The sequence below is a fragment of the Ambystoma mexicanum genome, chromosome 13 (assembly GCF_040938575.1).
Source record: "Ambystoma mexicanum isolate Mex_15411 chromosome 13, UKY_AmexF1_1, whole genome shotgun sequence".
NCBI classification, from domain to species: Eukaryota; Metazoa; Chordata; class Amphibia; order Caudata; family Ambystomatidae; genus Ambystoma; species Ambystoma mexicanum.
In genome coordinates, this window is record NC_090938.1 from 402,446,020 (window position 1) to 402,473,859 (window position 27,840).

A 27,840-nucleotide genomic window follows, 5' to 3' on the forward strand; every position below is an offset into this window, starting at 1 on the left:
CGGGTATCATTCAATTGATCGATTTAAAGTGGCACAGTACAAGTGTCGGCATCTGCCCAGCCTATGCTATTTATAGCCCCTGCTATTTTGTGCTGTGTGCCCGGGGCGTTGGGGGATTTGTGCTCTCATTATTTGTGACACTCACTTCTTGGCCGAGCCAAATGAGGGATGTATGATCACACCCCTAGAGTGGTTTCTCCTATTCTACCCCACCAGGCGATTTTGGAGCTGCTCTGTAGAATTGAAAGAAATTCGACAAAGGGAGATGTGAAGCTGGATAAACTCAACATAACAGTTCTGGAACTATAAAATAGGGTGATTACTGTGGAGCACCCCACCACAAAGCATCAGATAAGTCTTTGGAACAAACAAGAGGAAATTGAAGATTAAGTACTCTCACCTCTGTCCTGGCAAGGACTGACGCAATGTTGACATTAGGGTCGAAGAACTACAATATTTCAAAAGAGCTTTTACACGCCTGATGGGATTACCGTTAGGGGTTTGAGAGGACAAACTTGAAATATTTTTGCACAACTTGGGGCGGGATACCCAGTATATCTCTGGAGATTCTTGGTCGGATTTGAATTCTCAATGTTTCTGGTTTTCTTTAAGAAGGGGTAGCAGGAGGAAGGGGTCCCAACGAATATGGTACGGTTGTTGGTGAATAAGGAGAGAGTTTCCTTTCAGGATGGGTGCATGTTCATCTTCCCTGATGTGTGTGAAGCAACCAACAGACAGGCGAGCATGTGGCTACCAATTAGGTGAGCATTTGCGGAAAAGAGATGGAGTGCTGGAGTTATCGTCCCTGCAAAACTCAAGGTGGTAAAGAATGAGGACACATGTCTTTTGGAACCCAGATAAAGCAAAGCAGATTCTTGACTCTTTGAAGGATAACAACTGGGATGATGGTGGATACTTACTTGGTCTCCCCTCTGAAGATTCGGCCACTAGTGGTGTTTGACTGTTGAGGATAGGAGGATCTACAAGCTAGGTTTGGGCAGGATTTCTTTTGTGGGTCCCCGAGTGAGGTATAGCTGATGGAGGAGGTACTACAGTTGTTCAATGAGTGGCCCATTCGGGATCACTTCGTGGTTAGTTAGAATTGTAGGAGGAAACTAATATAGGAATGTTTAAAATGCTCAGCTCAATAGGATTCCTACATACTGCTCTTAACAAGGTTTCAGTTGAGCATTCATAAGTTTCTGTCCAAAACTAGGCTTTAGGGTTATCTTTTATTTCTGTTGAGTTCACTTTGAGTGCCTACTTTCAAAATGAGAAGCCTAAATATTCGCTGCTGCTTATCGCTAAAGACTCAATTGAATCCTGCTCAGGGACAGCTGTATCATTGCTGCAAGGGGCAGCCAGCACTCACAAGACCCAGTGCCTCTACAGCGACTCCAATTGTGGGTAAGCCAGGCCACAGCAGGAGCTATCACAGAACCATATTTCACTGGTGATTTGCAATGGGTGCCAATTAGAAGTCCTTCAATACAGGGTGTAAGCGGCAGACAAACAAATACAACCCTGGACATTATTGATCTGCAAAATTTGAGTGAGGGAAATAATGTCACATCACAAGAATGAAGGCAACATTTGGTGGGACAAAGTCACCCGCTCTAAGTGCTGCCCATCACAGGACAACCATCATCATAAATGTGACAACAGAGACCAAATATTTTAATGACGTATTCCAACTGACACATATTAAAATTGAAAGCAGGGGGAAAAAGGCCTTCACCCCTTTGATTATCTCTTGCAAGGTTCAAGTTCCCAGTACTGTCGCTCACGCTTTCCATGTCCTTTTCTCACACTCCATGCTCCTACGTCTGTCACTTACCCAGGCAGCAGAAAAATATTTTGCTAGTCATCATGTGGGAGTAGGTATAAGGCACCAACGTCTCAAAATCTGTTTCTCCGAACTGTTCAAAATATGGTTGCAGCATCCTAAAAAAGACAGAGACCACAGTCAATAACCACGCTGGTTCCCTCCCACACCCAGTCCTCGCAGCACGGACACTGGGGACAACTCCCACCACCAACAGTAATAACAAGGGCAGACCCTTTGTTAGGGCAGACAGAGGGTGAAGCCTGCGGCCACAGTCACAACCTTTGTGATTCATTCAGGACAATATCTCTCTGGCCTGATTCTAAAGCAAACCTCCTGGAGTTCTCTGAACTATCGAGTATGTTACTAAGCTCTGACTACTAACGCAAGGTGTTATGCTTAATGGACATTTACATTATTTTGGGCTCGAGGGAGAGCCGAGGGCCTACTAGAACACAGACATCCATAGACTGGGGGTACATTAAATACAGATATACCATCATGTAGTTCATCTCCCAGAAAGAAAGGCACTCAATTACTTATTTTTGCTGAATAAGAGTAAACACGTTTCGTGTAAAGCATGACAAATATACACACTTCTTTTTGCTTTTCATATTTCTAATGTTAAATGTATAAGAATAAAGTTTGCAGAATTACTGCACAGATAAGGGAGCTGATTTTGTCACGAGTAAGGTCGAGCTTGACCTTCTCTGTGAGGGCTTCCTGACTCTGGCAACAATACCACTGCAGGCTCTTCTGTACAACGCCCTGTGACAGCACGGCCCGTTCAGGCAAATTAATGAAATGAACGAATGAAATGCAAGTGCATGGGCCCAAGGCCACCAAGTCATGAAACATTGACTCTAAGCAGTCACAAAACAAATAATGGAATCCTATGAATGTCCCAATCTTTACATCAACATGAGAGTCATTTTATCCCCCCCCCCTCAGATCGTAAAAGCAAAGCATAAAACACAGGCGTACACTTTGCTTTTAGGATCCAGGGGAGGATTTTGGTGTCATTTAGAAGCAAGCAGAGTTGCAGCATGAAACGGGATATACATTTCAATGGTGCTCTACTACAACGCCCTGATAGTACCGTGGTTTTCTGTCAGCATGTACTTTTATGCTGCTGGAAACCCACATGATGCCTATGGAATCTGCCTGACTTCTACAACTGGAAAAGCAGGCAGATTCCATAGGAAAACAGGGTAGCATGATCAGGGGTAGCAGGCAGCATGTGGATTTTCCCCCAAAACGTCAATAGTAAAGGCGATTTCGCAATGTTTTACTCTTCACCCTTGCACTCCATTTTAGAATTGATGAAAATAGGGAGTGGGCCTTTTGCGTGAGCAATTTAAGGGTAATTTAAAATGACCTCCCATGCCTTTATTCAGCAGAGCAAACTGTTCTTTTTGTATGGAAATGCGATGAGAAAGGAGGACCTGGTGTGACAATCAACAAAGCTCTGGAAAACAGCACAATGATTGCAGCCAATGGCGACAGGCTGGTTAGCCACTCTCCTCGCTTGAGGATCATACGAGCCATGAACCAGTTTGCTGGAACACGCTGGCAGCCAGTCACGTGGCACCTAGAACGGGCCTGATTTACACAGCCTTTTCAAAACGTCCAATCCCTCCTATATCGGGCTGCAGCGGAACTGGAGGAGAGAAAATGCAGCTGTGTCCAGAACAAGATGGGAAAAAACATCCTTTCCAGTAGACTGGAATGGGTGATAAAGGTAGGTACACGGTGGAATAGATGAATGGAATGGACCAATACTATGGCGCACCAATAATCACCAAAGCACTTCCACCTCGGGATCAGACAACACGCCCTCCTCCACCTACAGAGCGAGTCAGCAAGTCTTCAGCACATTGCTCGAGGGTAGATCCAGGGATCAGACCGTGCAGGACGTGACAGATGTCTGAGTCCATAGCATCTAACCTGCACTGAATTTGCCAAAGTTTGGGGCAGTTGTCAGAGGTGTCATTTACCCGGTCCATTTAGAAATGCGATGGTTTTACACGGGCAAAAGATCTGCTCCCGATCACACTGGAAAGCTTTTGTATTGAGAACTATGATGTATTTTGTGTTTAGTGTGTGTAATAGTATGATGGCGTTTGGCAATCATCTACAGTAACAGCGTTGCTGAAGAAGTTGTGCCTGTAGCAAAAAAGGAAAAGGCGCATGTGTGTTGACTTATTACCTCGGAGCTGTATTATAGGGCGCGTGCAGCTGCGCTAAGAGACATCATCTAACGCTAAAGATGACGACGGTCTTTGAAGGCAGATAAGCATTCATCAGGTAAAAGCAAAGAGGTGACTAGTACATGAGGGCCTACAGCTTAAGACTGACAAAGGAATGCAGCGGGCATAATCAGAGACATCTTCAAATATTATTACTTGAACAAAATAAATCTATTTGCAATCAGATGGCTCAAGGCCTCGTTTGCTGCTTAAAAGAGGTGACTCTGACTAAGAAGTTGGAGACTTAAAAAAAAAGATGTGTATCCATGCAGCACTTGGCCCCAGCAGCCAACCTACTCACCTGCGCACAAACTCTGGGGTGATCTCCTCTTCCCTGTCACCTTGCGGCTCAGACATCATGGGCTCCGGCTGTTCGAACAATGTCGGCAACGTAAACTCCTCCGTCTCCACAGTAGCCCTGCGAGATGATATAGTGTATGGTGAGTGCAAGAGCTTGCAAAACGTCACAATATGGCCTAAATCACCCCGTGAGAGCACACACCTGGAACTTACCACACCAGGCTAGGTAACACCATTTATGATAGAGGGCTGGACATCTCTATAGCATACAGCCAAGTGACTCACCAGCCTCTGTGCATACTTTTATGTAGAAAAACGTTCTCATGTGATAAACACTTGACACTCATCCGACCAGCCCTTGTACCACGTGGATACCTGCTTAGGGATTGTATAGAATACACAGCTGGGACTGGGTGGTGACCTTTTTCAGACATTGATCTCATTGTCTTCACTGGAACCCTGGCTGTCTAGAAAAATTAAGGAGTGTGCACCAGTTAGTGCCCCCTGCTGCGCTGCCATCGAACTATCATTAAGTCTAGGCTCTCCAGGCAAGTATATATTTATCAGGAAAGAGTCTGAGAACAGAGTGGACCTATCTGCAGTCAATGTCGAGGAAGAGAACATCATGCCTGGGACATTTGCCCTTGTCCCTATTAACTATGCTCCCTCACATCTAACTCATCGTCACCCCGTTTCTTTTCATTGCCGACCACCTGCACCTGATTGCTCTATTAACCTTCCCCCCTGCTACTCCCTCCTCACCTCCCAACTATTCCTCCTGCCCACAGCGCCTGGAAATGGCCTCGAGGCGGTACTAAGCTCTGTATAAGAACCCTACATACACACCTCACTTTTATATTTATTTACCTACTATAGCAAGGCATTCTCCCCAGTTTCTTATGCTCTTGAATAAATAATTGGCCACCTTTAGGCAGGCCAAAAAATACAATGAAGGAATATCTGATATGTTAACAGACCTGTGATTGTTTTTTTAAATAAAAGATGTGCATTGATGGAAAGAAAAAAGAACATCCGTTATCCGACGAAGTAACTGATGTAAGAAAATAATCACCTAGTAGTGTTGAAGATTATTTGTCAGTGAAGCAATTATCCCAAACAGATATAATTGGCTCTTCCAACAACATTTCTTTTTCCTAAACAGTTTACCACTTAAAAACAATTGAGGTCATAATAAGGGTTGACAAAAGCCGGCTTCCACGGGGTAAGAAAGAGGGAGGAGTAAGGCAGAGGGAGGAGTAAGACAGAGGAAGGGGTAAGACAGAGGGAGGAGTAAGGCAGAGGGAGGAGTAAGACAGAGGAAGGGGTAAGACAGAGGGAGGAGTAAGACAGAGGAAGGGGTAAGACAGAGGGAGGAGTAAGGGAGAGGAAAGGCGAGGATTCGAGGCAGGAGGACTTCATGAATGATTATCTTGCTCACTTAGCACTGCTGCAAAATTCAGAAGTTGAATAGATTTGAACTGTACTTGTCTAAAAATGCCTACTAAATATTATCCAACTTTTCCTTTTTATTTATTTTAATTTTATTTATTCATTTCTATCACGCAATAGTCCGGGGTCATCAGAGCTCACATTTACGGAAGCACATTTCAGAGATAAACTGGACAAATGTATTCAAACAATAATGTTTAAACCTTTTTTTTGTCAACAGTATGGGTTTGCGGAGGATCACTGGAAGAGCATTTCATGTTCTCCGAGAGGGAATGATCTGCCATGTCCTCTTCTTATTTTCTTTTTTTAAACTGTTTATTTATATTCAACGAAGGCAAAACACGATACAAATATGTAAGTCAGAGCAAACACATTCCTCCCCAGTTCGTGTGCAGAGCAAACACATTCCTCCCCAGTTCGTGTGCGGTAGGGTTGGCTTGTCCCTTTATGCAGGTAGAGTAGATGCCTGATTTTAATATTTAATTAATGCAAATCCTCTCCCCACTCCCTCCCGGATCCCCAACCCCTCTAACCCTGGCTTTGCATCTCTTTTGTCTGTATGTCCCTAAGATTCTATGCCTACCCGATACTTAAGCGTACTTGAAAGTTTGCGAGGATTCGAGGCCTGAAGAAGTATGCTTGCCTCTCTCCTACAAAGTTATGGAAGGGTTCCCATATTGACAGAAATTTCAAATATTTCCCCTCCTTTAGACCAGTTACCTTCTCCATGGCCAACACCCCCCAGACCTTAACCCACAAGGTGCTGTTGAGCCTTCTTTGGTTTTCCATCTCTGAGCAAGTGTCATTTTGGCTGCTGACAGTCAGTGCGTGATCAAGGCGGCTTTATTCCCGGAAGCTGGGTAAATACCCTCTGTGACTGCTCCCAGTAAAATTACTTTGGGTGACATCGGTAGGCCCGCCCCTGTTATCCCTTTTATGTACCCTAATGTTTTTTTCCAGTAGCCAACAGCCTTCGGACATGTCCACCAAATATGGTAGAGGTCCCCCCTCTCGCCAAATTGCCTCCAGCAGACCGGAGAGTATTCCGCATTAATTTTGTGAAAGTGATCGGGGGACATATACCATTTAAAGATTAGCTTGTATCCTGACTCCTTAATTGCTGTGCACTTGGATGACTTATGTGTCCTCAGCCAAATTCGGTTCCAGTCCTCTTCCGTGAGTACTTCTATCTTCTTCTCCCAATTGGCCATGTACGGTAGTTGTCTCCTATTTGTGGATTGTTCAACAACCTGTATAGTCTTGTTATCCTTTGCAGACTGGAACCTTCATGCATGGTTAGCTCTAGCCCTATCGGGGGTCTGGTTCCCACCCTTTTCACCGATGGGTGGGAGATCCAGTACCTTACTTGGGTATATTTGTATCTCTCTTTTTCCCCTAGACCGAACTTTTCTTTACATTCAATGAAAGATAGGGGGACCAGCTCTTGGTACATGTCGTTCAAGGTCAGCGTGTCATCCTCCGGGCCATCCTTCCCAGAATTTCTGCTGTAGACCGGGGCGAAATCTGCATTAAACACCAGGTGTGAGAATGGACCCAGGCCCCTGTGTGTGTTCTTCATGCCCAGAGCTTTATCCCAGCTATGTAATGTTGCTCTAGTTGCTTCCAGTAATTTCCCACTGGAAAGAGATTGAGGTGCTTTTAGCAGGATTGTCGTGGCCGCTTGTTCCAGCTCACCCCAACCCTGCAGAGCATCTGATCCTCCCCATTTGAGCATCGGGGATAATTGGGGTGCCAAAATCCGGGACCCCCAGTCCCCTAAGGGGTGGACGTGTCAGGATCCTTCCATGGATCCTGGGTCTCCTCGTTTGCCAGATAAAGGTATATATAGCTTTTTGCAGTTCCTGAGTTGCACTGGGAGTTATCTCAGTTGGAACTGCCCCTACCACGCACAATAAACGGGGGAGAAGGGTGATCTTCACTGCCGCGATTCTCGCGAACCATGACAACTCTTTGGTCGTACATCTGTTTAGATCGTCTTGCAAGGGGTATAATATTGGCTCTATGCAGGCTCCCTGTTCCCTTGTTAGTTTAACACCCAGATATTCCAATGTGTCTTTTTCCCATTCCAGGGGGTATCATTCTTTTAGGGTTTTGATCACCTCTCCCTCTTCTGTCATATTTAGTGCTTTAGACTTGGAGTAATTTATGGTAAACCCAGAGATGCTGGAGAACTCCTGGAGTTTCGAGATTACTCTGGGCATCGAGGTTGCGGTGTCCTTCATAAAGAGCATTATATCGTCCGCGTATAAGGCAATTTTGTGCATCTTATCCCCTCCCTTTACTCCCCTTATACCCAGGTCCCTCCTGACCTGCACTGCAAAGGGCTCCATGGCCATTGCGAAAATAAGCGGTGATGGGGGCATCCCTGTCGTGTCCCCCTCCTTATGTTGACCTGTATCGAGGGTTGCCGTTTACTATGAAATTTGTTGTGGGGAGCAGAAAGTTTGCCAGCACCATCTTGGTAAAGGCCGGTCCACACCCGAATCCCTCCAGAACTTTTAGATATTCCCAGTCCAGGCTATCAAAAGCCCTCCTGGCGTCTAGCGCCGCTATCGAGAACCGCTGGTTCATTCTCGTTCCCAACTCGATTATGTCAATCGCTCGTCTTATGTTATCTTGTGTATGCCTACCTCTAATAAACCCTGCCTGGTCATCGTGTATTATCCCAGGGAGAACCCCTGACAGCCTAGTCGCCAGTATTTTAGCGTATCATTTTGCGTCTGTGTTTAAAAGCGCTATAGGACGGTAACTGGAGCATTCCGAGGGATCTTTACCGTTTCGGCAGTAATATGGTTGTTGATTTCCCCATGTCCCTAATGGTGTTAAAGAGGGATGTGAGGGGGACCAACAGCTGCGTGCGGAACGTTTTATAATAGCCGCTGCCTAGCCCATCCGTGCCTGGAGTTTTGTTCGACGGGAGTGCTTGTATTGCAGCGCTTATCTCCTGAGCTGTTATTTCTCCCCCCAGCATCTCTCTGTCCTGTGATCTGGGGAAGTGTCGTTGCTGCCAGATAAGCTTTCTGCCGTGCATTTTCAAGAGGCTCTGGTTTTAGTAGATCCTCGTGAAATTGGACCATCATTTCTAGCTTCTCCTTTTCTACGGTATGAGTTTCCCCTTGCCTATCCCTGAGACGTGCAATGTAGTTGCAAGATTTTTGTTTCTTCAATTTAGCCGCTAGGAATTTGTTTGCCTTTCCCCCATGGATACAGTATGATTGTTTGGTGCTCAATAAAGTCTGGGCCACTCTATCGGCTGTATGGTTTTCCAATTGCGCTCTGATTCTCCTCACCTCCGTAGAGACTTTTGTGATTGGCAGGACTTATGTTGATTCTCTGCCTCTTTTAATAGCCGCTCTACCTTCTGTGTAACTAGGGCCCTTTCCCTGTTGTATGCCGCCGCCTGTGAAATAAATTTGCCGTGAATTACTGCCTTTCCTGCATCCCAGATTACCCTCCAGTCTGTCTCCCTGTTATCATTTTCTTTAAAGTAATTGTTTATGGTCTCTTCCATGTGCGCTCTGAGTTCTAGATCCTTAAGTTCACCTCCTTTAGTCTCCAGTGTGGACGTTGCCTGTGTCCCTCCCCGGATATTTCTATATTCACCAACACTGGTGCATGGTCAGAGAGATACTGTGGACCTATCTCAACCTTCGTGACCTCGGGGACCAGGGACGACGAGATCAGGATCATATCAATCCAGGAGTAACCTTTGTGCACTGCCGAGTAGTGTGTGAATTCCCTGATGCCCTCCCGAAAGAACAGCCAGGTTTCAATTACCCCCCAAGTCCCTGAAGAGTTTACCAAGTGCTTGCCTGTTCCTCTGGTTTGCTGGTGTGGGTGGGAGCGTTCTGTCAAGGGACGGGTCCATCATGCAGTTGAAGTCGCTCCAGATAATCACCTGACCCTCGCACCATCCCCCAATTGTGTGTAGTATTCCGATTATGTATACATCTTGCTTTTCGTTGGGAACATATAATGCTACTATCGTAAAGAGTTGCCACTTAATCTTGCCTTTAACCCCCAAATACCTCCCTTCGGGATCTCTGATTAATTGCAGTTTTTTAAACTCCAAGTCTCGGCTAAGTAAAATGGCTACTCCCTTAGACTACGTGCCACTTGAGGCAAAGAATTGGTGAGGAAATTACCTGTGCGCGATCCTTTTCTCGTCGTTCGGGAGGAGATGTGTCTCCTGTAGAATGCCGATGGCTGTCTGCATAGCTACCATTTTGCCCAGAATAGTGCGTCGTTTTGCTGGTGAATTTAGTCCCTGCACATTAAGGGATATTATGGTTGTCGATTCTACCATTTCAAATAGACCCAGTCTTCCAGCCTTTTCCCTTGCTCTGCTTCCTTCTGTGAACTACCAAGTCCTCTTGACCTCCCCACCACCTCTACTGCGGCCTCAGAGCCAAAAGTCCAACTCCTGTTCCAGATTGCTGAAGCATTGTTGCATGATAGCCCTTAGATCGCCGTCTGACACCGATTTAAGCCTTTGAGCCTTTGATCCTGATGTTGGACCTTTGTGACCTATTTTCAAGGTCTTCGGCTTGAAGTTCTAAATTGTTCGTGGGCCTGGCTACCTGGTCCAGCAGGATGCTGTTTTAGTTTGCATCTTCCGCCATTCGTGATAGGTAATTTTCGACTGTGTCCACTCTGTCCCCCAGCTCATTCACCTCTTTACGCATCGCCTGGAAGGTAGATTTTAGTTCCTCTTTCATTTGTCCCATTTGGCTTTGAAAGGTATGTTAGTCTGGCTTCCATTCCTTTTAAGCAGTTCAAGAGTTCCTCCTTATCCATGGCCATTGTGGGAGAGGTTGTGGCGTCTGATGCGGCAGACTCACTTTGCGATGGTGTAACTGGCAAATCGTCCGTCTGATGCCGTAGGTTCCAGCACTTTTCTAGTTGACCTTTTTGGCTTCTAACTGGGGTCTTGGCTCTGGGTGGGGCAGTTTTTGATTTTGCTCCAGGCATCGGGGTGCCTTCTCCCCCACCTCCTATGGCTGTGAGCGATGGGTGATTCACACTTTGACTTTGCGTGAGCTGTTGAGCTGCAAACTACCTCAGGACGCCGGGTGTGTGGAAAGTCTCCCTGTCCCGGGGGTCGCCCGTTCCACCCCTTTGGTGTGTTATTGCAATGAAGCAGAGTCTTTTCCTCCTTCCTTGCTTGGGTACAAGGTTGTGCGACTGCTACTTCACTTAATCACTTTGTCCGCTTCAATCTCCCGTGATCTGACCCAGGATCCTGCGGTGTTGCTGGTGGTTAGCTGCCGGGCAGGCCTTCTCCTTCTGTGTTTCCCTTCCTAGTCTCTGAGGGCCTCGGGCGGCCAGTCTCCACTGGGAGCCTGTGTGTTGTCTGCAGGCCAAAGTAATGCTCTATGGCCACCCCTCCCCAGGGTCTTGTATTTGCCGTGGCCCGTCCTTCTCCTGATCCCGCACCGGGATCTGGCACCTCCGTGCAGGCTCCCCTCACTGTTCGCTAGATAAGGACAGGGTGTCCTTTGCCGTCTGAGTGTATTAAAGTGGAGTCAGGGTCACCAGCAACACGTGGCTCCTTTGGCTCTCTCTCCCGTGTCCCCTTTCACTGCTTTATTTACGCTGGCGAATGCCTCACCGAGGCTCCCTGTTGTTTGGGGTCCATAGGCCAACCCGCGGTCTGTGGGCCGGTCCAGGGCGGGGGCAAGCGCTGCACCACCCGTCCTCGCCCCCCTGGCAGGCCCGGACACAGTTAGCTAAGGGAGCGGTGGGGGGCTAGCAGGGGGGGAGGCAGGGGGGTTGGGGTCACCTCAACTTCTTACGCCCAGCGGACCGCCCAGGCGCCTGCTGTTGGGCCTGTGTCCCCCCCGGTTTGCGCCTTTACCGGGACCAGAACTGATCCCTCGTTGGCCGGACTGCCCTGCCCCCCGGCATGCCTGTTGCCCGGATGTAAGCGGAGGAAAGGCCCTCCGCGAGCACTTCTACGTTATCAAGTTGCCGCCGCACTGCTGTCTCTGCATGAGTCCCGGGCCAGCAGGCTCCGGTGCCGGAACCGGTCCTGCTTCCTTATTGAAGAGGGGGTGGGGGGATGTGTCCACACGTCTCCCCGCAAAGCGTAGATAATCTGGAGCGCCCCGGGTCTCGGTCTCCACTCTGGCGTTTGCTCGTCCTGGGTCCCTGTGCTCCAGGTTGCTTTTCGTTTTGGCGGGAATGAGAGGCCCGGCCGTTGGAGTCGGGGCGGTCCGCGCCTCTGCCCGCTGCCGAAAAACGCTTCTGATTTTTCTTCTCTGTTTCTTGGCGTTCCCCCCGCTCTCCACCTACGTCTTCACCACATGCGCTCTTCCTGTAGGTTTATAATTCAACTTTCTAATTTGCTGTGATCTCCTTTTGAGATGCGCCCGAAGGTGTGCGTCCTTACAGTCCGGTGGCCATCTTGGAATCCCCCCTCTTCTACTTTTCACACAGAGGATGGCAAATAGGTGTGCTGTGCTAGAGCGCAAAATGCTGCTGGGTTTTTGTTGCGTCAGTGATTGTTTTAAGGATTCAGGAGCGTTACCATATAGGAGAAAAATGAAAAACAGATTGACTACCCCTCTCTTTTAGTCTTATATGGATCTTAAGTGAGAGTTAAAGGCCTCCTAACTGCGTCATTGGTTAGGAAGTCGCCGGTGGAGAAAAATTGCACTGAATGCTGCAACTTGTAACAAAAGTTCTATCTCTTTAATGATTATAAAACATCTTAAAAAACATTTCTAAATTGATAATCATATCATTCATTCTACATTCATCTCATCTAACAGGGGAGTTCTAAAGTGAATATGAATCTTTGTTGGCATAACATTTCAGTCTGAGTATGCATTTTTGACATGGGAAAAAAACATTGGATTTTCCTTATACTTATTCTAGTGACCACTGCTGACAAAAGTGGTATATTATAACGGGCCGAAACATATGTCGACTGTTTAAGGAAAATCCAATGTTTTTTTCCCATGTCAAAAATGCATACTCAGAGTGAAATGTTATGCCAACAAAGATTCATATTCACTTTAGAACTCCCCTGTTAGATGAGATGAATGTAGAATGAATGATATGATTGAGTATCAATTTAGAAATGTTTTTTAAGATGTTTTATAATCATTAAAGAGATAGAACTTTTGTTACAAGTTGCAGCGTTTAGTGCAATTTTTCTCCACCGGCGACTTCCTAACCAATGACGCAGTTAGGAGGCCTTTAACTCTCACTTAAGATCCATATAAGACTAAAAGAGAGGGGTAGTCAATCTGTTTTTCATTTTTCTCCTTTATAGATTGTCCCTTTCTTCAGATTAGACCCCCCGTTAACAAAAAATAGGGATTACCCATTACTTAAAACAAACCCTGGTTTACCATATAGACATTTATGGCTCAATGAAAGAATTTTGAAGTGAATCCTCTTTTCCACAGGCAGCCAGTGAAGGTGTCTCCGAAAGTTGGTGAGATCTTCTGGAGATATTGCATATTACCCTGACGGTATCGTTATGGATTATCAGGAGTTTATGCACATTTTCCTTACTGGCGACACCGAGCAGAGCATTGCAATAGTCCAGGCGGGGCATTATAATGCTCTAACTAAAATGTTGCAGTTCTTACGTGAGACTACTGGGTTCATTTGGCGCAGAACTTTAAGATGGTAATAAGAATTTTTGACTACATTATTAACATATGCATCAGAGTTGAGCAATGCATCCAACACAGTGCCAAGTGTCTTAACTCTTTTGACTGGAATAAGACAGTTGTCCACTTTGAAACTTGAGTAGGCCTGGTTAAGTTTGTCCCTTGCTTGTTTTGTGCCAAAAATCATGAGCTCGGATATTCAGCAGTTGAGGCACATCCAGTTGTTAACCATCCATTCCCTGATGGATGCGTAGATAGAATTAAGATTTGCAGAGTCTGTAGTATAATTTCCACAAAGGTCCATAATTTATGGAAATCATCGGCATAGTTAGTGAAATGTTAGCCCTTTATTTCGATATTTCGAGTTGTTATATATATATAGATATATGTATATATATGTATATATATAAATATATATATATATATATCCACAATCCTTCGCACCGTCTGCACGGTGTAGTCTTGAGCCGCAATCCCAGAGTGGTGTACAGAGAATAGAGTCAATCCTTAGCGTTCTCCCAAAAAGCTCACTGCAGCCAGAGGTTAAAAAATCTTCTTTAATAATGCAAAATGTTAAAATCCATGTGGAAACCTCCAGCCTTCGCCCAGCAACACAGAGGAAAACCCCGGCGATGACGCGTTTCGCTACAACTTGTAGCTTGATCACATGTCGTTCACGTAAAAAGACACAGTATTTAAATCTTTCACCCAATGACTAGCAGTAAAAATAGAAATAGGACTGCCACCATTTGCGCAATGCAGGATTCCTGCCCCAAATGCCCGCCATTTTGTAGTGGTTTCATTCTGAGGTAAAACATAGGAGCTCTACAGTGTGAAGTGGAAAAATCTCTGAGCTCACCCCTTCAGATATAAACAAGCATAACACATGTTAACAATATGACAATTCCCATCTTAGTGACGCTCTAATGTCCTATCGTGTTGTTCATATCCCATCGAGACTCCACCCAAATGAGTGACCCTATAATTCTGACTTCCTCAGTTACATGTAAATGCATAAATGTGTCATTTCAATGGTGCAAAATTAGGTTGCATGTGTGAATTTAATTTTAACTAACAATCTCAGCCGTGCAATGCATAGTGCAAACAACATGTAATTCTTCCATTGTAATTTCCTGAGGTTCATTAAACATGCATGGTTTGTCAGATATAATTAAATGACTGGACCTCCTAAACCAAATGTTGATGAGTACACTCGGTAGATACGTCTTGTCTCATCTAAGACAGTGTCTCACCGTGCCTACACACTAAGTGAACGTATCTCTAATTTTGCAAATGACTCCTACTAACTCATTGGGATTTCTAGTAGCTGGCTTTACCTGGGGTAAAATGACATTATGAAATGGATTTATGGCAATTTTACCACCTTTGGCGGGAAAATACAAAAAACAGGGGCAGGTAATTATATGTGGGTGCTAAATAACCTGTGTCTGAAATTGATTTAAAAACGAACTCCCTATTGGGATCCAAAAGGGGAGTAATGAAACCTCTTATATAAGAGAAATCAAAGGGAAGAGGTCAACAAGTCATCAAGGGATAACCACAGATCTGTTTGTCACAGTGTATTTTGAAGGAAATATAGCATATGATTTCATTCGCCTAAGAAAGTATATAGTTCCTCGTCAATGTTATGTCCCAATGGGAACTTGCTCTCAAAGTCGATAATGTATCTCGTTTCCCATTTTCTCAGTAACTTTTCTCTGTCTCCTCCCCTGGGTCCAATCTTCACTTACTGTAACCCGATGAACGAGAAGTCCCATAATTTAGCTTCATGCTTCTCCCAAAAGTGTTTGGCTATTGGGTATGCATAATCCTGATTCTTTATTGCCCTGATGTGCTGTTGTATGCGTACCTTCAGTTTGCACTTGGTGCTCCCTATGTACCAATTGTTACAAGTGCACTTGAGTGCATACACAATATACTCTGAGTATATATATATATATATATATATATATATATATATATATATATATATATATATATATGAGAATGCATTACTTACCGTAAAAGCATTTCTGATGGTTGTATCTGCTTAGATTCACATGCTGTGCATAGGTCCGACATCCAGTGGTCACTGCGGAGTATTGCATTTTGTTTTTCGTAGTCGAAAAGGGGACGTCGACCAGGCGTGTCTGAAACACTATCCCTATAGTGACGTGCGTTGTACCCACAATCCCTCACGCGTCGAGGTCCCTCTGTTTGTATTTTTTCTGCCCTGAGGGAGCCTTCTAGACGTGAGTGAGTACAGAAAGAGAGAGAGATATATAAAGGAAGTCTATGTTCCTTCCATCCGAGCGGGGAGGAAGGGTGGGCGCATGTGAATCTAAGCAGATACAACCATCAGAAATGCTTTTACGGTAAGTAATGCATTCTCTTCTGATGTTTGTTAATCTGCTTAGAATCACATGCTGTGCATAGACTAGCGAGCAGTACCCGGAGTTGGCGGTGGGTTATGAGAAGGAACAGTAGAGAAAAGGTGTCGTAATACTGCCTGTCCCACCTGGGAGTCAGATCTAGCGTGTGTATCTAGACAGTAGTGTTTTGTAAAGGTGTGCACAGAACTCCAGGTAGCCGCTTTGCAGATGGACTCAAGGGGAACATTTGCAATGAATGCTATGGATGCCCCCGTGCCTCGAGTAGAGTGTGCTCTTGGCTTAAAGGGTAGTTCTCTCTTAGCAAGAGTATAGCAGAGAGTGATGCATTGAACAATCCATCTAGAAATAGTGGATTTTGAAACCGCATCTCCTTCTCTTCCTGCTGCCACCGAGACGAAGAACTGATTAGTCTTCCTCAATGGTCTGGTTCTTTCCATGTAGAACATGACCGCCCTGCGTACATCAAGTGTGTGCAGAGTCCTTTCTCCCAAATTGGAAGGATTTTGAAAGAACGTTGGTAGTTCTATAGACTGGTTTACGTGGAATTTAGAAATAAATTTCGGAGCAAACCTAGGGTGAGTGCGTAGAACCACTTTATCTTTGTGAACTGTAACAAAGGGGTCTAGAATAGAAAGAGCCTGAAGTTCACTTACTCTCCTGATGGAGGTGATAGCTATTAAAAAAGCAGTCTTAAGAGTAAGATGTTTAAGGGATGCTTTGTGCATGGGTTCGAATGGAGAGCCCATGAGTCTGGTAAGTACCACATTAAGGTCCCATCCGGGAGCAGGGTCAGCTATCGGGGGGTGTATTCTTTTTACTCCCTCCATGAATGCCTTTATAACTGGGATCCTCCACCACGACACTTTGAGTTGGGAGGTGGTGTATGCAGAAAGTGCCGCTAGGTGGACTTTAATGGAGTTAAACACTAGGCCTGAATCCAAGAGATGGGTCAGGTATAGTACCACATGTGTGGGAGAGCAGTCAATAGGGTTGATGCTTTTACTCCTGCACCAGATGACAAATCTCTTCCACTTGCTAGAATAGCAGTGGCGAGTGTTCGGTTTTCTGGCTTCCCTGAGGATGTCCATGCATCCTTGCGGGAGTTGTAGATGTCCGAACTCTATGACCTCAGGAGCCAAGCTGCTAAATTCATGTTCTGGGGGCATGGGTGCAGAGTCCTGCCCTTGTTCTGAGATAGCATGTTGTACGGGCAGGGGAGTTTTACTGGGGGAGATAGAGACATCTCCATCAAGTGAGCGAACCATGGCTGTCGGGCCCACATTGGGGCCACCAGTATCATGGTCACTTGTTCCTGGTGCATCTTGTGCACCACCTTGTTGAGAAGGGGAGTCGGGGGAAAAGCGTAAACAAATTTCCCTGACCATTGCATCGATAGACCGTTCCCCTTGGATTGGTTCTGGGGGTACCTGGAGGCGTAACTTAGGCATTGAGAGTTCTCCAGGGTTGCGAACAGGTCTATTTCTGGGAATCCCCATTGTGTGAAGACGTCGAAGACGATGTCTTCGTGCAGACGCCATTCGTACTCTTCGGGCAGGGGGAAATCTCTGCTGAGTCTGTCTGCCAGCAGATTGAGTTCCCCGGGTACATGTAGTGATAGTAGGAACATGTCCTGTTTGAGAGCCCACTTCCATATATTCTGGGCCAGTTTGGACAAGCCTGGAGAGTGGGTGCCCCCCTGCTTGTTGATGTAGTACATGGCTGTAGTGCTGTCCGTAAGGACCATTACTGTCTTGCCTTGTAGGTGTTCTTGGAAGGCTTTTAGCGCCTTGAATACCGCTAGTAGCTCCAGTAGATTGATGTGTTTGGATGCTACGTTCGGAGTCCACACTCCGTGAGCAGTCTGATGGGATAGGTGAGCACCCCATCCTGTGAGGGATGCGTCTGTGGTTAGAGTGGCTTCCGCCGCGGGTGTGGCAAAGGGTTTTCCTTTTTCCATGTTCCCCTTTGTCCACCACTGTAGCGAGAGAACCAAGGCCTGCGAGACCACCACTAGATCGTCCCATTGTCCGCTGGCCTGACACCACTGGCTGTTGAGCCACTCTTGCATTGGGCGCATGCGCAGGCGCGCGTGAGGTACCAAATAAATACACGACGCCATCATTCCTAGCAAGCGCATTGCTTTGCGTACCGTCACCTCTCGGCCGGTCACATATTGGGGGATCTGAAACAGCATGTTTTGGACCCTCTCTTTGGAGGGGAAGACGAGGCCGTCCCTTGTATGAATTAGAGCCCCTAGAAATTGTTTGATTTGACTGGGCTCTAGACTGGACTTCTTTTCGTTGATGGAGAAGCCCAGTTGGAACAAAAGGTCTACCGTCTTTTGGGTATTGGAGAAACATGTTTCGTAGGAGTCCCCTGTTATGAGCCAGTCGTCGAGGTAAGGGTAAACTGGGATGGACAACCTGCGCAGGTGGGCCGCAGCCACTGCCAGTACCTTTGTGAATACCCTTGGTGCTGAAGCTATACCGAAGGGTAGCACCTTGAACTGGTAGTGTTTGCCCTCTATCATGAACCTTATGTATTTTCTGTGCGCTGGCAACATTGAAATATGAAAGTATGCATCTTTCATGTCCAATGTTGTCATGTAATCTCCCTGTGAAAGCAGCTGGATCACCTCCTGTAAGGTCACCATACGAAACTTTTGTGGTTTGATAAACTTGTTCGCTGGGCGCAGATCTAATACAGGGCGCATGGTTAGATCCTTTTTGGGTACAAGGAAGTACACTGAATAAATACCTTCCGTTACCTGAGATAGAGGCACAACCTCTATGGCTCCTTTTTCCAGCAGTTGTTGTACTTCTTGAAGAAGGATGGCAAGATGTTCCGGCGTCAACCGCCGTCCCCTCGGGGGTCTGTAGGATGGGGAACTGTTGAATTCGATACAGTCTCCGTGGGCTACGGTGGAAAGTACCCAACGGTCTGACGTTATGTCCTCCCATGCAGGAAGAAAGGATGTTATCCGGCCCCCGACCGGTGTTGCATGGGAGGGGACGCGAATCTTCGCGTCACTTGGAGTTGTTGGGGGCTTGGGAGCCTCTGGGGGTGGATCCCCGACCTCTCCCTTTGCCCCGGCGTTGGCCTCTTTGGCTGTACTGCCCACTATTGGCTTGGTAATTGGTGGCAGGGTATTGCTGATGGTGACCTTGTTGTTGTTGCCGTTGACCACGAAAAAAGCGCTTGTTGCCATAGCCGCGTCTGGTAGTGGGCTTAGAGATCTGGTCAAGAGTCTTGATAGTGTCGAACTCTTTTTTGGCCATCTCTAGGGCTTCATCTACCGCTTTTCCGAAGAGGTTGGCGTCCTCGACAGGTTTATTTATTAAAGACGCCTGTGTCTCCGGTTTAAAGCCTGTGTTGCGCAGCCATACATGGCGCTTTAGGAGTATTCCTTGTACCAGGGAACGTCCTGCTGTTTCTGCCGCGTCCAGAGAGTTTTTTTACAATGCTCTGGTTCACTTGTGTTCCTTCGCCAATAGTCGACAGTAGGCGTGTACGTAAAGGCTCCGGTGCTTCCTCTGCGTCTTTGCGCAGTTTGGCCCACTGCGCGTCTGCGTAGCTCGCAAGCAAGGAATTGTTGTTGGCAATTCTTGCTGAGAAGGCAGCCGAGGAAGTAACTCTTTTTGCAAGGGCATATAGCCTCTTGCCCTCCTTGTCAGGGGGTGCCTCACTGGTGGAAAGTGGTACCCCTGCCCTTTTTCTAGTATTAGATACAACTAGGGAGTCCGGTATGGAATGTCCCCTAATGTAGAGCGGGTCTGAGGGTGAAGGAGCGAAAAGTTTCTCAATCCGTGGATTGACCCCTCTGATCAATGCGGGAGTGGACAGCGACGGGGTGATCCTCCTTTTAACTGAGGCGAGGAGTGGAATGGTCTGGCTGACCGGGGGTTTTTCTTTAATGACTCTTTCTACAAAGTCTAATTCTGGAGAGAGTTCTCCCGTGTCCAGTTCGAAATGCGCTGCTGCTCTGCGCAACAGTGCATTGAAAGTAGGCTGATCGTCAATTGGAGACGTGTTCCTAACTGGAGAATTATCCGGAGGAGTTAGATTTAGGGCATCAGTGTCGGAACACACTGATGGTGATTGCCAGGGGTGCGAAGGTCCTCCTCCTGGGCTAATCCCGAAGCCTTCTTCTATAATGTCTGTTCTGTCTTCTAGACATTCCTCCTGGTTCTGTCCTTCGTTGTCCATGAAATCATCTTCTTCCTCAAAGTATTGTTCCTCCCCAGTGAGGTCATATACATCTTGGAAGTCTGAGGCTGTGTCCAGCAGGGGATCGACCAGCCTCGGTTTTTTGGCTCTGGGGTCGTCTTGAGGCCCTTCTCTAGTTCTTCTGAGAGTTAGAGGGGCCTGGGTACTCATAAACTTTTCCATCCTCTCCATACAGAGGTGGAGTCTCTCCATAGTTTCATGGGGTACCCCAGAGCGGTCTAGCGGGGGAAAACTCGAGTTGTCTACCTCGAAATGGCTCGACCTCTCCCAAAGCGTCGAGGAAAGTGTCCCGTCGCCCTCCTCAAAACCCTCAGGTGTGTCGGGAGACTCCCTGACTGAAGGGGGTAGTCCCTGCTTTCCTTCGGGTGTTTTCGGCGTATCCTTTGATCTATGCGTAACGCTCGACGAAATCTTCGGCGTACGCTTTTGGGCGTCGGCTACAACGATCCTGGCTAAGCTATCGGCGACATTCTTGTCGGCGGAAGTTTGAGTTTTCGACGCTATGGGTATCGAGCGCTGTACGGCGGTCTGCGCCTTCTGTTGATGCGCACCGGACGATGGTTTGGTGGTGGCGCCCTTGTTTGCCGAAAGCCCAGTCGCAGGTCGCGGCTGCGAGAGGGGCTTCGAACCCGAACGGTCCGAGGAGGCCGCCGGTGGAACCTGCGTCTCCTTGGGCGCCGAAGCTCTCTTCGACTTAGACGAAGAAGAGCCATGGGTTGTGTGCTTATCTTTATGTGAATCTTTGTGTGCGTCAGTGTCGCCGGGGTGTTCATCCCCATAAGCAGGGCGTGAGCCGAGCCCGTCGGGGCCGGGGACAGACGACGAAGCGCGTAAGCGCTCCTTAGAGGGGGTTTCGACTTCCGTGGCGGAGGTCGTGTCATCGCGTTCCTCGTCACTGTCGGTGGTAGCAGCGGCGGGTGAACCTTCGGGCTTCGACATCGCGTAGGCCGCCCACCTTTTAACCCTACGGTCTTTTAGAGTTTTAGGCTTCAGAAGCCGACAAGCCGCGCACCCTTCCTCTTTGTGATCGAGGGGCAAGCAGCGGTTACACCGTGAGTGCTTGTCCTTCCAAGTGAATTTGCCTTTACAAAGTGGGCAAAACCTAAATGGTGTCCTCTCCATAGCAGAGGCAATAAATCGCGATAAACACCCCCAGGGAAAGGAAGGGGAAAGGGAAAGGCATTCTCAGAAAGACCCAGAGATGTCCCACGACCCCACTCTCCCTACTGTATGTGGCCAGCGAGGCCAGGCCACGTGTTCGGCAGCGCCGAAGATTTCCTCCGCTCGACCCTCCGTCGACGATTTTGCTCGGCGGAGAACAGCTACACTGCGTCGAGGGAGTGCTGTATTAATCTTCGTAGAAGAAACGACCAAAGGTCGAGGGTTGCAATGTCTCTCGAGGAGCTCCGCGTGAAGGCGACCAGAAGCTGGGCGGAAAAAAACAATCTGAGGGACCTCGACGCGTGAGGGATTGTGGGTACAACGCACGTCACTATAGGGATAGTGTTTCAGACACGCCTGGTCGACGTCCCCTTTTCGACTACGAAAAACAAAATGCAATACTCCGCAGTGACCACTGGATGTCGGACCTATGCACAGCATGTGATTCTAAGCAGATTAACAAACATCAGAAATATATATATATATATCAGAAAAGACTGTTTTCTCTGCAGTCCGTGGAAAGCACTCCCCCATTCAAAAAATGTTACTCCAGGAAACCGGTGTTCTGTGTCCAAACAAATGTTCTTTATTAATTAAAATTGCGCAGCATATGGCTCATAAAGAAACCCACTAACATTGTGGTCCTCCCAAAATGTATGGCCCTTGCATAGCAGAATGACGCGTTTCGCGGTTACCTCACCGCTTGTTCACAACTAGTGATCCATGTTACCAGTACTTTAAAATAGCTCATGTGGCATGGTTTTAGGCAAAGAAAGAGGACTCACTTTAGCGTGTGGTCGTTAATTTTCGGCCATCTTGGTCATGTCCCAAACATAGACATCAAAAAGGGACTAATTAGCCGTAATTCCAACTCTTTATACAATCATCCCTTATCTACTTTAGTGGAACCTCTGAAAGTAGTTATAATTAATATTGGTTTCCCCAACAAACATAGTAATAGCACAGTGCCTATACAGTTATTTCGTAGGGGAATACAATATGCAGAAGTACATAAAAGCAATATGTTGTTGTTCACATTGCTTCATGCTTTTTATTTTTTCAATCGTATCGTCTGTGACCTTTATATTTTTGCAGTTGGTATGCTTTTAACTTTATTTATAAAGTAAAGTGCATAGTGCAATTCTATTAAAGTGCATAGTGCCTATAAAGTGCCACATTATGATCTGCCATTAGACATTCCTATGTAAACATTAAAGTGCATAGTGCTTTAAATGTTCCTATGTCCATGAATTAAAGTGCCTTGTGCTAGCTGCCATAGGGCACAATTATACTTAGACATATCATTTACATAAAACATCAGTTGTTCCTATAGTTTAGATACTAATAAAAGGCCTGCAATACAACTTTTTTTGTTATAAAAGCCAATTTTTTTAAAAAAACACAGAGTTTTCATAGTTTAGGGGTCTGTCCATTCCAGGACCTCACTCTGAGACCTCGCCGCTCAATAGCTAGCTGTACCATTTGTCCGTCTCAAACGGGTTTTCCGTTTTGTTTGTCTCGCAGTCTCAGTGTTCTTTGTACAAGCGCCCTGATGCCCTTGGGCTATCGGCGCTATATAAAAACTAAATACATACATTCATACATACAGTAAAAAGAGTGAAAAAGAGTTTGCTAAAAATATATATCCACGCTTCTCCTCTTTATAGCCTATCTTCACCATGCATATGTATAAACTCACCAAAATTTGTTAAAAGAAAAAATCACCAAAGTGTACTGCTCTAAAATTTAAAACCCCAATTGGGGTAAAAAACACCAAAATACCAAGATTAGCACCATATTTTGTTATCCTAACTGCAACCAGAGAAGCTTAGACCAGGTCACACCCTTAGGAAAAATAGCCAATAGAAATTTATAATTTTAAAAGTGAAGGGAAACAGATCGTTTTCTCATTAGAGTAAATCCTTAACCAAAATTATTTTCAATAGGTGTATCCGCCTAAAAAGGTATACATCTCTTCATCTATGTTATGTCCTTTGGGACACTTGGTCTCAAAGTCTATAATGCAACATGTCTCTTTCTGACGGAGTGTCTTTTCTCTATCTCCGCCTCTCACATTATGCTCAATTCTGTGAATGCCAAAGAAATGAAAATCCTCAAGATTGCTATGATGATAGTCATAAAAATGTTTGGCCATTGGATAATTCGGATCTTGGTGTAAAATGGCCCTCACATGTTGCTGAATTCTTATTTTAAGTTTACATTTGGTGCTTCCTATGTACCATTTTTGACAGGTACATGAAAGTATATACACCACATATTCAGTCTCGCATGTGATTCTATCTGCAATCTTGATTGAATCACCTAAAATCGGGTGTATATAATTTGAACAATTCTTGGCATATTTACAGATGTTGCATTTAGTACATTTGTGGAAACCTTGCTTCTGTTTGGACAACCATGTCTCTTTTGTGGATTTTATCTCTTGTGGTAGGAAACTCTGGACCAGAGAATCTTTAAGCGAGCAATTGCGTCTGAGACTAATTTCTGGAAAAGTTTTCAAAATGGGTGCAAGGTCTTTATCTGCTCGTAAAACCTTCCAATGTCTTTGTAATATGCGTTTTATTTCAGATGTTTCATTGTTATACGTCAGAATTAATCTTGTAGCATCATTGTCTTTATTGGACTCATTATATATATATATGTTAAAGAGTGCCAGAGAGATACATGCGCCTTGGGGGACTCCATAGTTGATTGGGGCTGATTTAGAGCAAGCATTTCCGCAGCATATTTTCGAGCTTCTATCGCTGAGAAAGATATTTATTTATTGTGCATTTGTAAGGCGCTTATACATCAAGTAAATTGTGCTTCAAAGCGCTCACAGGGCAACAGGGACGGAACATGGGAATGAGAGGCAAATATAGCAATGAAAGAGGTAGGCGGTCCTACTAGGCCTTGTGAGCATTCAGAACGTGCAAGTGTAGAGGGAGAGAGGGATGAGGGGTAAGTGCTAGGAGTAACACAGAGGGAAATGCTAGGGAGTTAGTTGCAAGCCGCTGTAAACTACCTTGCAGAGATCACTTTGCAAGAGTGGTCAACTACCAATAATAAGTGCAGGCCTGTGATAGCATAGGGCACCTAAGGCAAGTGCTGGTAGTGGTCGGAGGCAGAAGGCGATTGGGGTAGGAGGCCAGGACCTAGGTGGACCCATAAGTGCCCTGGTCACCAATCTCAGCGACTGTGGGGTTTAGCAAAAAGAGGGAGGGGGAAGGAGGAGGTTAAAAGAAGTCTTGTGGAGCTCCTGGAATTTGAGGAGATCCGGCTGAAGACGAAGAGGAAGGCTGTTCCTTAGGAGGGAGCCAGCCGAGGAAAGAGATCGGCCACCAGCTTGCTGATTAGCGAATCGCTTGACATGCAGAGAGTTGGTGCTAGAGGAACGTAAAAATTTGGAGGGAGTGTATTTAGTGAGAGCCAGTTATAGATTGCCTGGTCCCCAGCCCTAGACATCCTTATGGATGATGCAAAGGGATTTGAATTTGATCCTTGCAGCAAACGGGAGCCAGTGGAGAGTTTTTAGGGCTGGAGAAATGCAGTCCCTGGGCTTGAAGCTAAGGATAAGTCTTGCAGCCCTATTCTGGATTAGCTGGAGGGGACGTAAAGACGAAGAGGCTAGATTAAGTAAGAGGCTATTGCAGTAATCAAGCCTAGAGAGTACCAGAGCTCTAGAGACATTGGGCCTCATTACGAGGTGGGCGGTAAGGGTTAACGGGCACCGGTAAGGAGACCGGTGCCGGTAAACGTTACCGCCCTATTCCGAGGTCCCTTAGCGGGTCCCGCAATGGGCACCTGGTTTTAGCAGGCACCCTTAGCGGGAGCCGCTAAGGGAGCAGGGAGCTAATAACGGGCCCGCTATTAGCAGGCCCGTTATTAGCTCCATCCCCAATCCCATTGAGCCCTATGGGGGCTCGAATGGGAATGGGGAATGGTTCACAGAATGGGGATTTACCGGGTCCTCCAAGGTTGGAATGACCTGGTAAGTCCCTATTTCACCAACCCGGACCCAGAATGCGGTAAGGGGGTAGCCATGGCGCTAATAGGACCATGGCTACCGCCTACCTCGTAATGAGGCCCATTGAGCTTCTGGGGGAAAGTGAGGAAATGAAGAATTCCTTTGAGGAGGTGGAGTTGAAAGTGGGCCTTCTTGGCAAGGTCCTGGATGTGAGGGAGGAAGGAAAGAAAGAGAGGAGTCGAAGATGACTCCAATGTTTTTCATTTAGGATGAAGGACAGGCGGGAGATCCCATAGAGGGCGGCCAGAGTGAGGGGAAGAAAGAGGGAGCATGAGGCCCAATGGTAAGGATCTATTCTTGCCGGCATTGAGGCAGAGATCATTGGAGGCACACCTTGTCTGGATGGCAGATAGGCAGTCAGGAATGATGAAGGAAGTAAGGAGAGGATCAGAGGGAAGTTTCAAGAAGAGTTATGTGTCATCTGCAAACACTGGAAGTAAGGGCAGTCGGTGGAAGAACAAGTTGCTTACCAACTGGTAACGATCTTTCGACTGGATGCTCCTCCCACCTATTCCTCATCTTTGATATTCATGTATTCAGCTTTGCTGCTTCAGAAAGAAAATGTCGACACCAGAGGGCACTGTGCTCGATGTCATGGCGTTGATGTCCTAAGAGGGCCGCCGTAGAGCGTCAACGTCATCAGCAGTACAAATAGCTTGAGCCGCACCCATTGGCATCAGTTCCGTTTTTTTGTTCCCACCAATCGAGGGATTGATCAGGCATACACCAAGACCGTAAGCTCTCAGAAAGCGTGGAGTGTAAATCATGTAAATTGTACGGCGGGGTAGGCTGGGAGGGGCAATGAGGAATACGTGGGAGGAACATGCAGTCGAAAGAACGTTACCAGTTGGTAAGTAACTTGTTCTTCAAATGGATTGTGTCCTCCCACATATTCCTCATCTTTGATAGACTCCCAAAGTAGTGACAATTTGGAGGAGGGATTACTACTTAGATTTATCGTGAATGGAATGAAGGACTGCCTTAGCAAAAAGACATTCTTGAGAAGAAGAGGAGTCTAAGCAATAATGCTTAACAAAGGTATGAATTGATGCCCAAGTTGCCGCTGAGCAATGTCAGTTATAGGGGCACCCCTTTGAAGAGCTGCAGAAGTTGCCATGCCCCTTGTGGAATGAGCTCGAAGCCCTTCCGGCGGGTCCTTTCCAGCAAGTCTCTAGCACTCTTCAATAGACAGTGTAATACACCGGGATACGGTTTGTTTAGTTACTGCTAGTCCCAATTTAGGACCAGTATATCCCACAAAAAGCTGACCATCATGACAAAGTTTTGCCATTCTTGCAATATAAAAACTCAAGAGCCCTTTTTGGGTCCAGCCTATGCGGCCTCTCTTCCTCTTTGCCCAAATGAGGAGGAGGGTAGAAAGTTGGGAGTATTACCTTTTGCGACAGATGAAAATCAGAGACTACCTTCGGCAGAAATTATGGTTTAACCCTAAGGACCAGGAAATGTAGTATGAGGAGGCTTGAAGGAAAGTGCCTGCAACTCACTTACCCTGCGGGCTGATGGGTCCCAATCTGGAGCCCCAGATTGGTCAGATGCAACAGAAAAGAAAGCACCATAGGAGTGCCTCATTGGAAAGGATCTACATTCTCATCCTTGTACCAATTACTGAATTTATTCCAACAACACCGGTACAATGATTTGGTTGCTGGCCTTCTGGCCGTAAGCAAAATCTCCATTTCATCTTCTGGGAAGTCCCAATCCTTATATCTCTCAAAAAGCCTCTCAGAAACCATGCATGAAGGCTGAGTGTCTTGACCTCTGGATGGAGAACCCAACCTTCCTATTGCGAGAGAAGATCTTCTCTTTGTGGAAGACGTATTGGAGGGCAGATGGACATGTCCAGAAAGTCTGGGTACCACGTCCTCCAGGCCCAATCCGGAGCAATTACGATCATGATTTTCCTGAACTTTCTCAACCTCCTGATTACGTGAGGAATCATGGGGACTGGAGGAAACGCGTACAGGAGTGGAAATTCCCAGTCCACTACGAACGCGTCTCCTAGAGCTCCTCTTGGAGGAAATTCCCTTGAGCAGTACTGATTGCACTTCCGGTTGACACCGGTCACGAACAGATCCACTTGAGGGGTTCCCCAAAGGGTGAAGATCTCTTGAAGGACTTCCTGAGATAGTTGCCACTCGTAGGATACTGTGCTCTGTCTGCTCGAAGTGTCCGCTGCCGTGTTCTGCTCTCCAGCTAGGTGAACTGCCGACAGAGAGATTCGTTCTTGTATTGCCCAGAACCAGAGCTCCATTGCATCTGTACAGTGGTAGTGACACTACACCTCCTCTCTTGTTGAGGTACTGTATGGCCACTGTGTTGACCGTCATTATCAGTACATTCTTTCCCTGTACAGAGGGAAGAAAGGCCTTCAGCGGTAGCCTGCTTGCCCTCAGCTCCAAAAGGTTGATATGTAGTTTGGACTCCAATGGAGACCAACGACCGCTGATCATCAAATCGTTGGTGTGGGCTCCTCACCCCGTGAGTGAGGCATCCATCACTACCGTTATCCCCGACCATGGTTGCCAAAAAGATTCTCCCTTGA

General features: G+C 46.5%; 1 protein-coding gene across 1 annotated transcript in view; it reads right to left on the reverse strand.

Moving 5' to 3' along the window:
- REC8 (REC8 meiotic recombination protein) overlaps window positions 1–27,840 on the reverse strand; it is a 655,306-nt gene that overhangs the window by 33,427 nt on the left and 594,039 nt on the right. The window contains exons 17-18 of the mRNA XM_069633986.1: window positions 4,376–4,492; window positions 1,838–1,944 (exon numbers count right to left, since the gene is read on the reverse strand). Coding sequence (XP_069490087.1) covers window positions 1,838–1,944; window positions 4,376–4,492 — 224 coding nt within the window. The remainder of the gene's footprint in view (window positions 1–1,837; window positions 1,945–4,375; window positions 4,493–27,840) is intronic.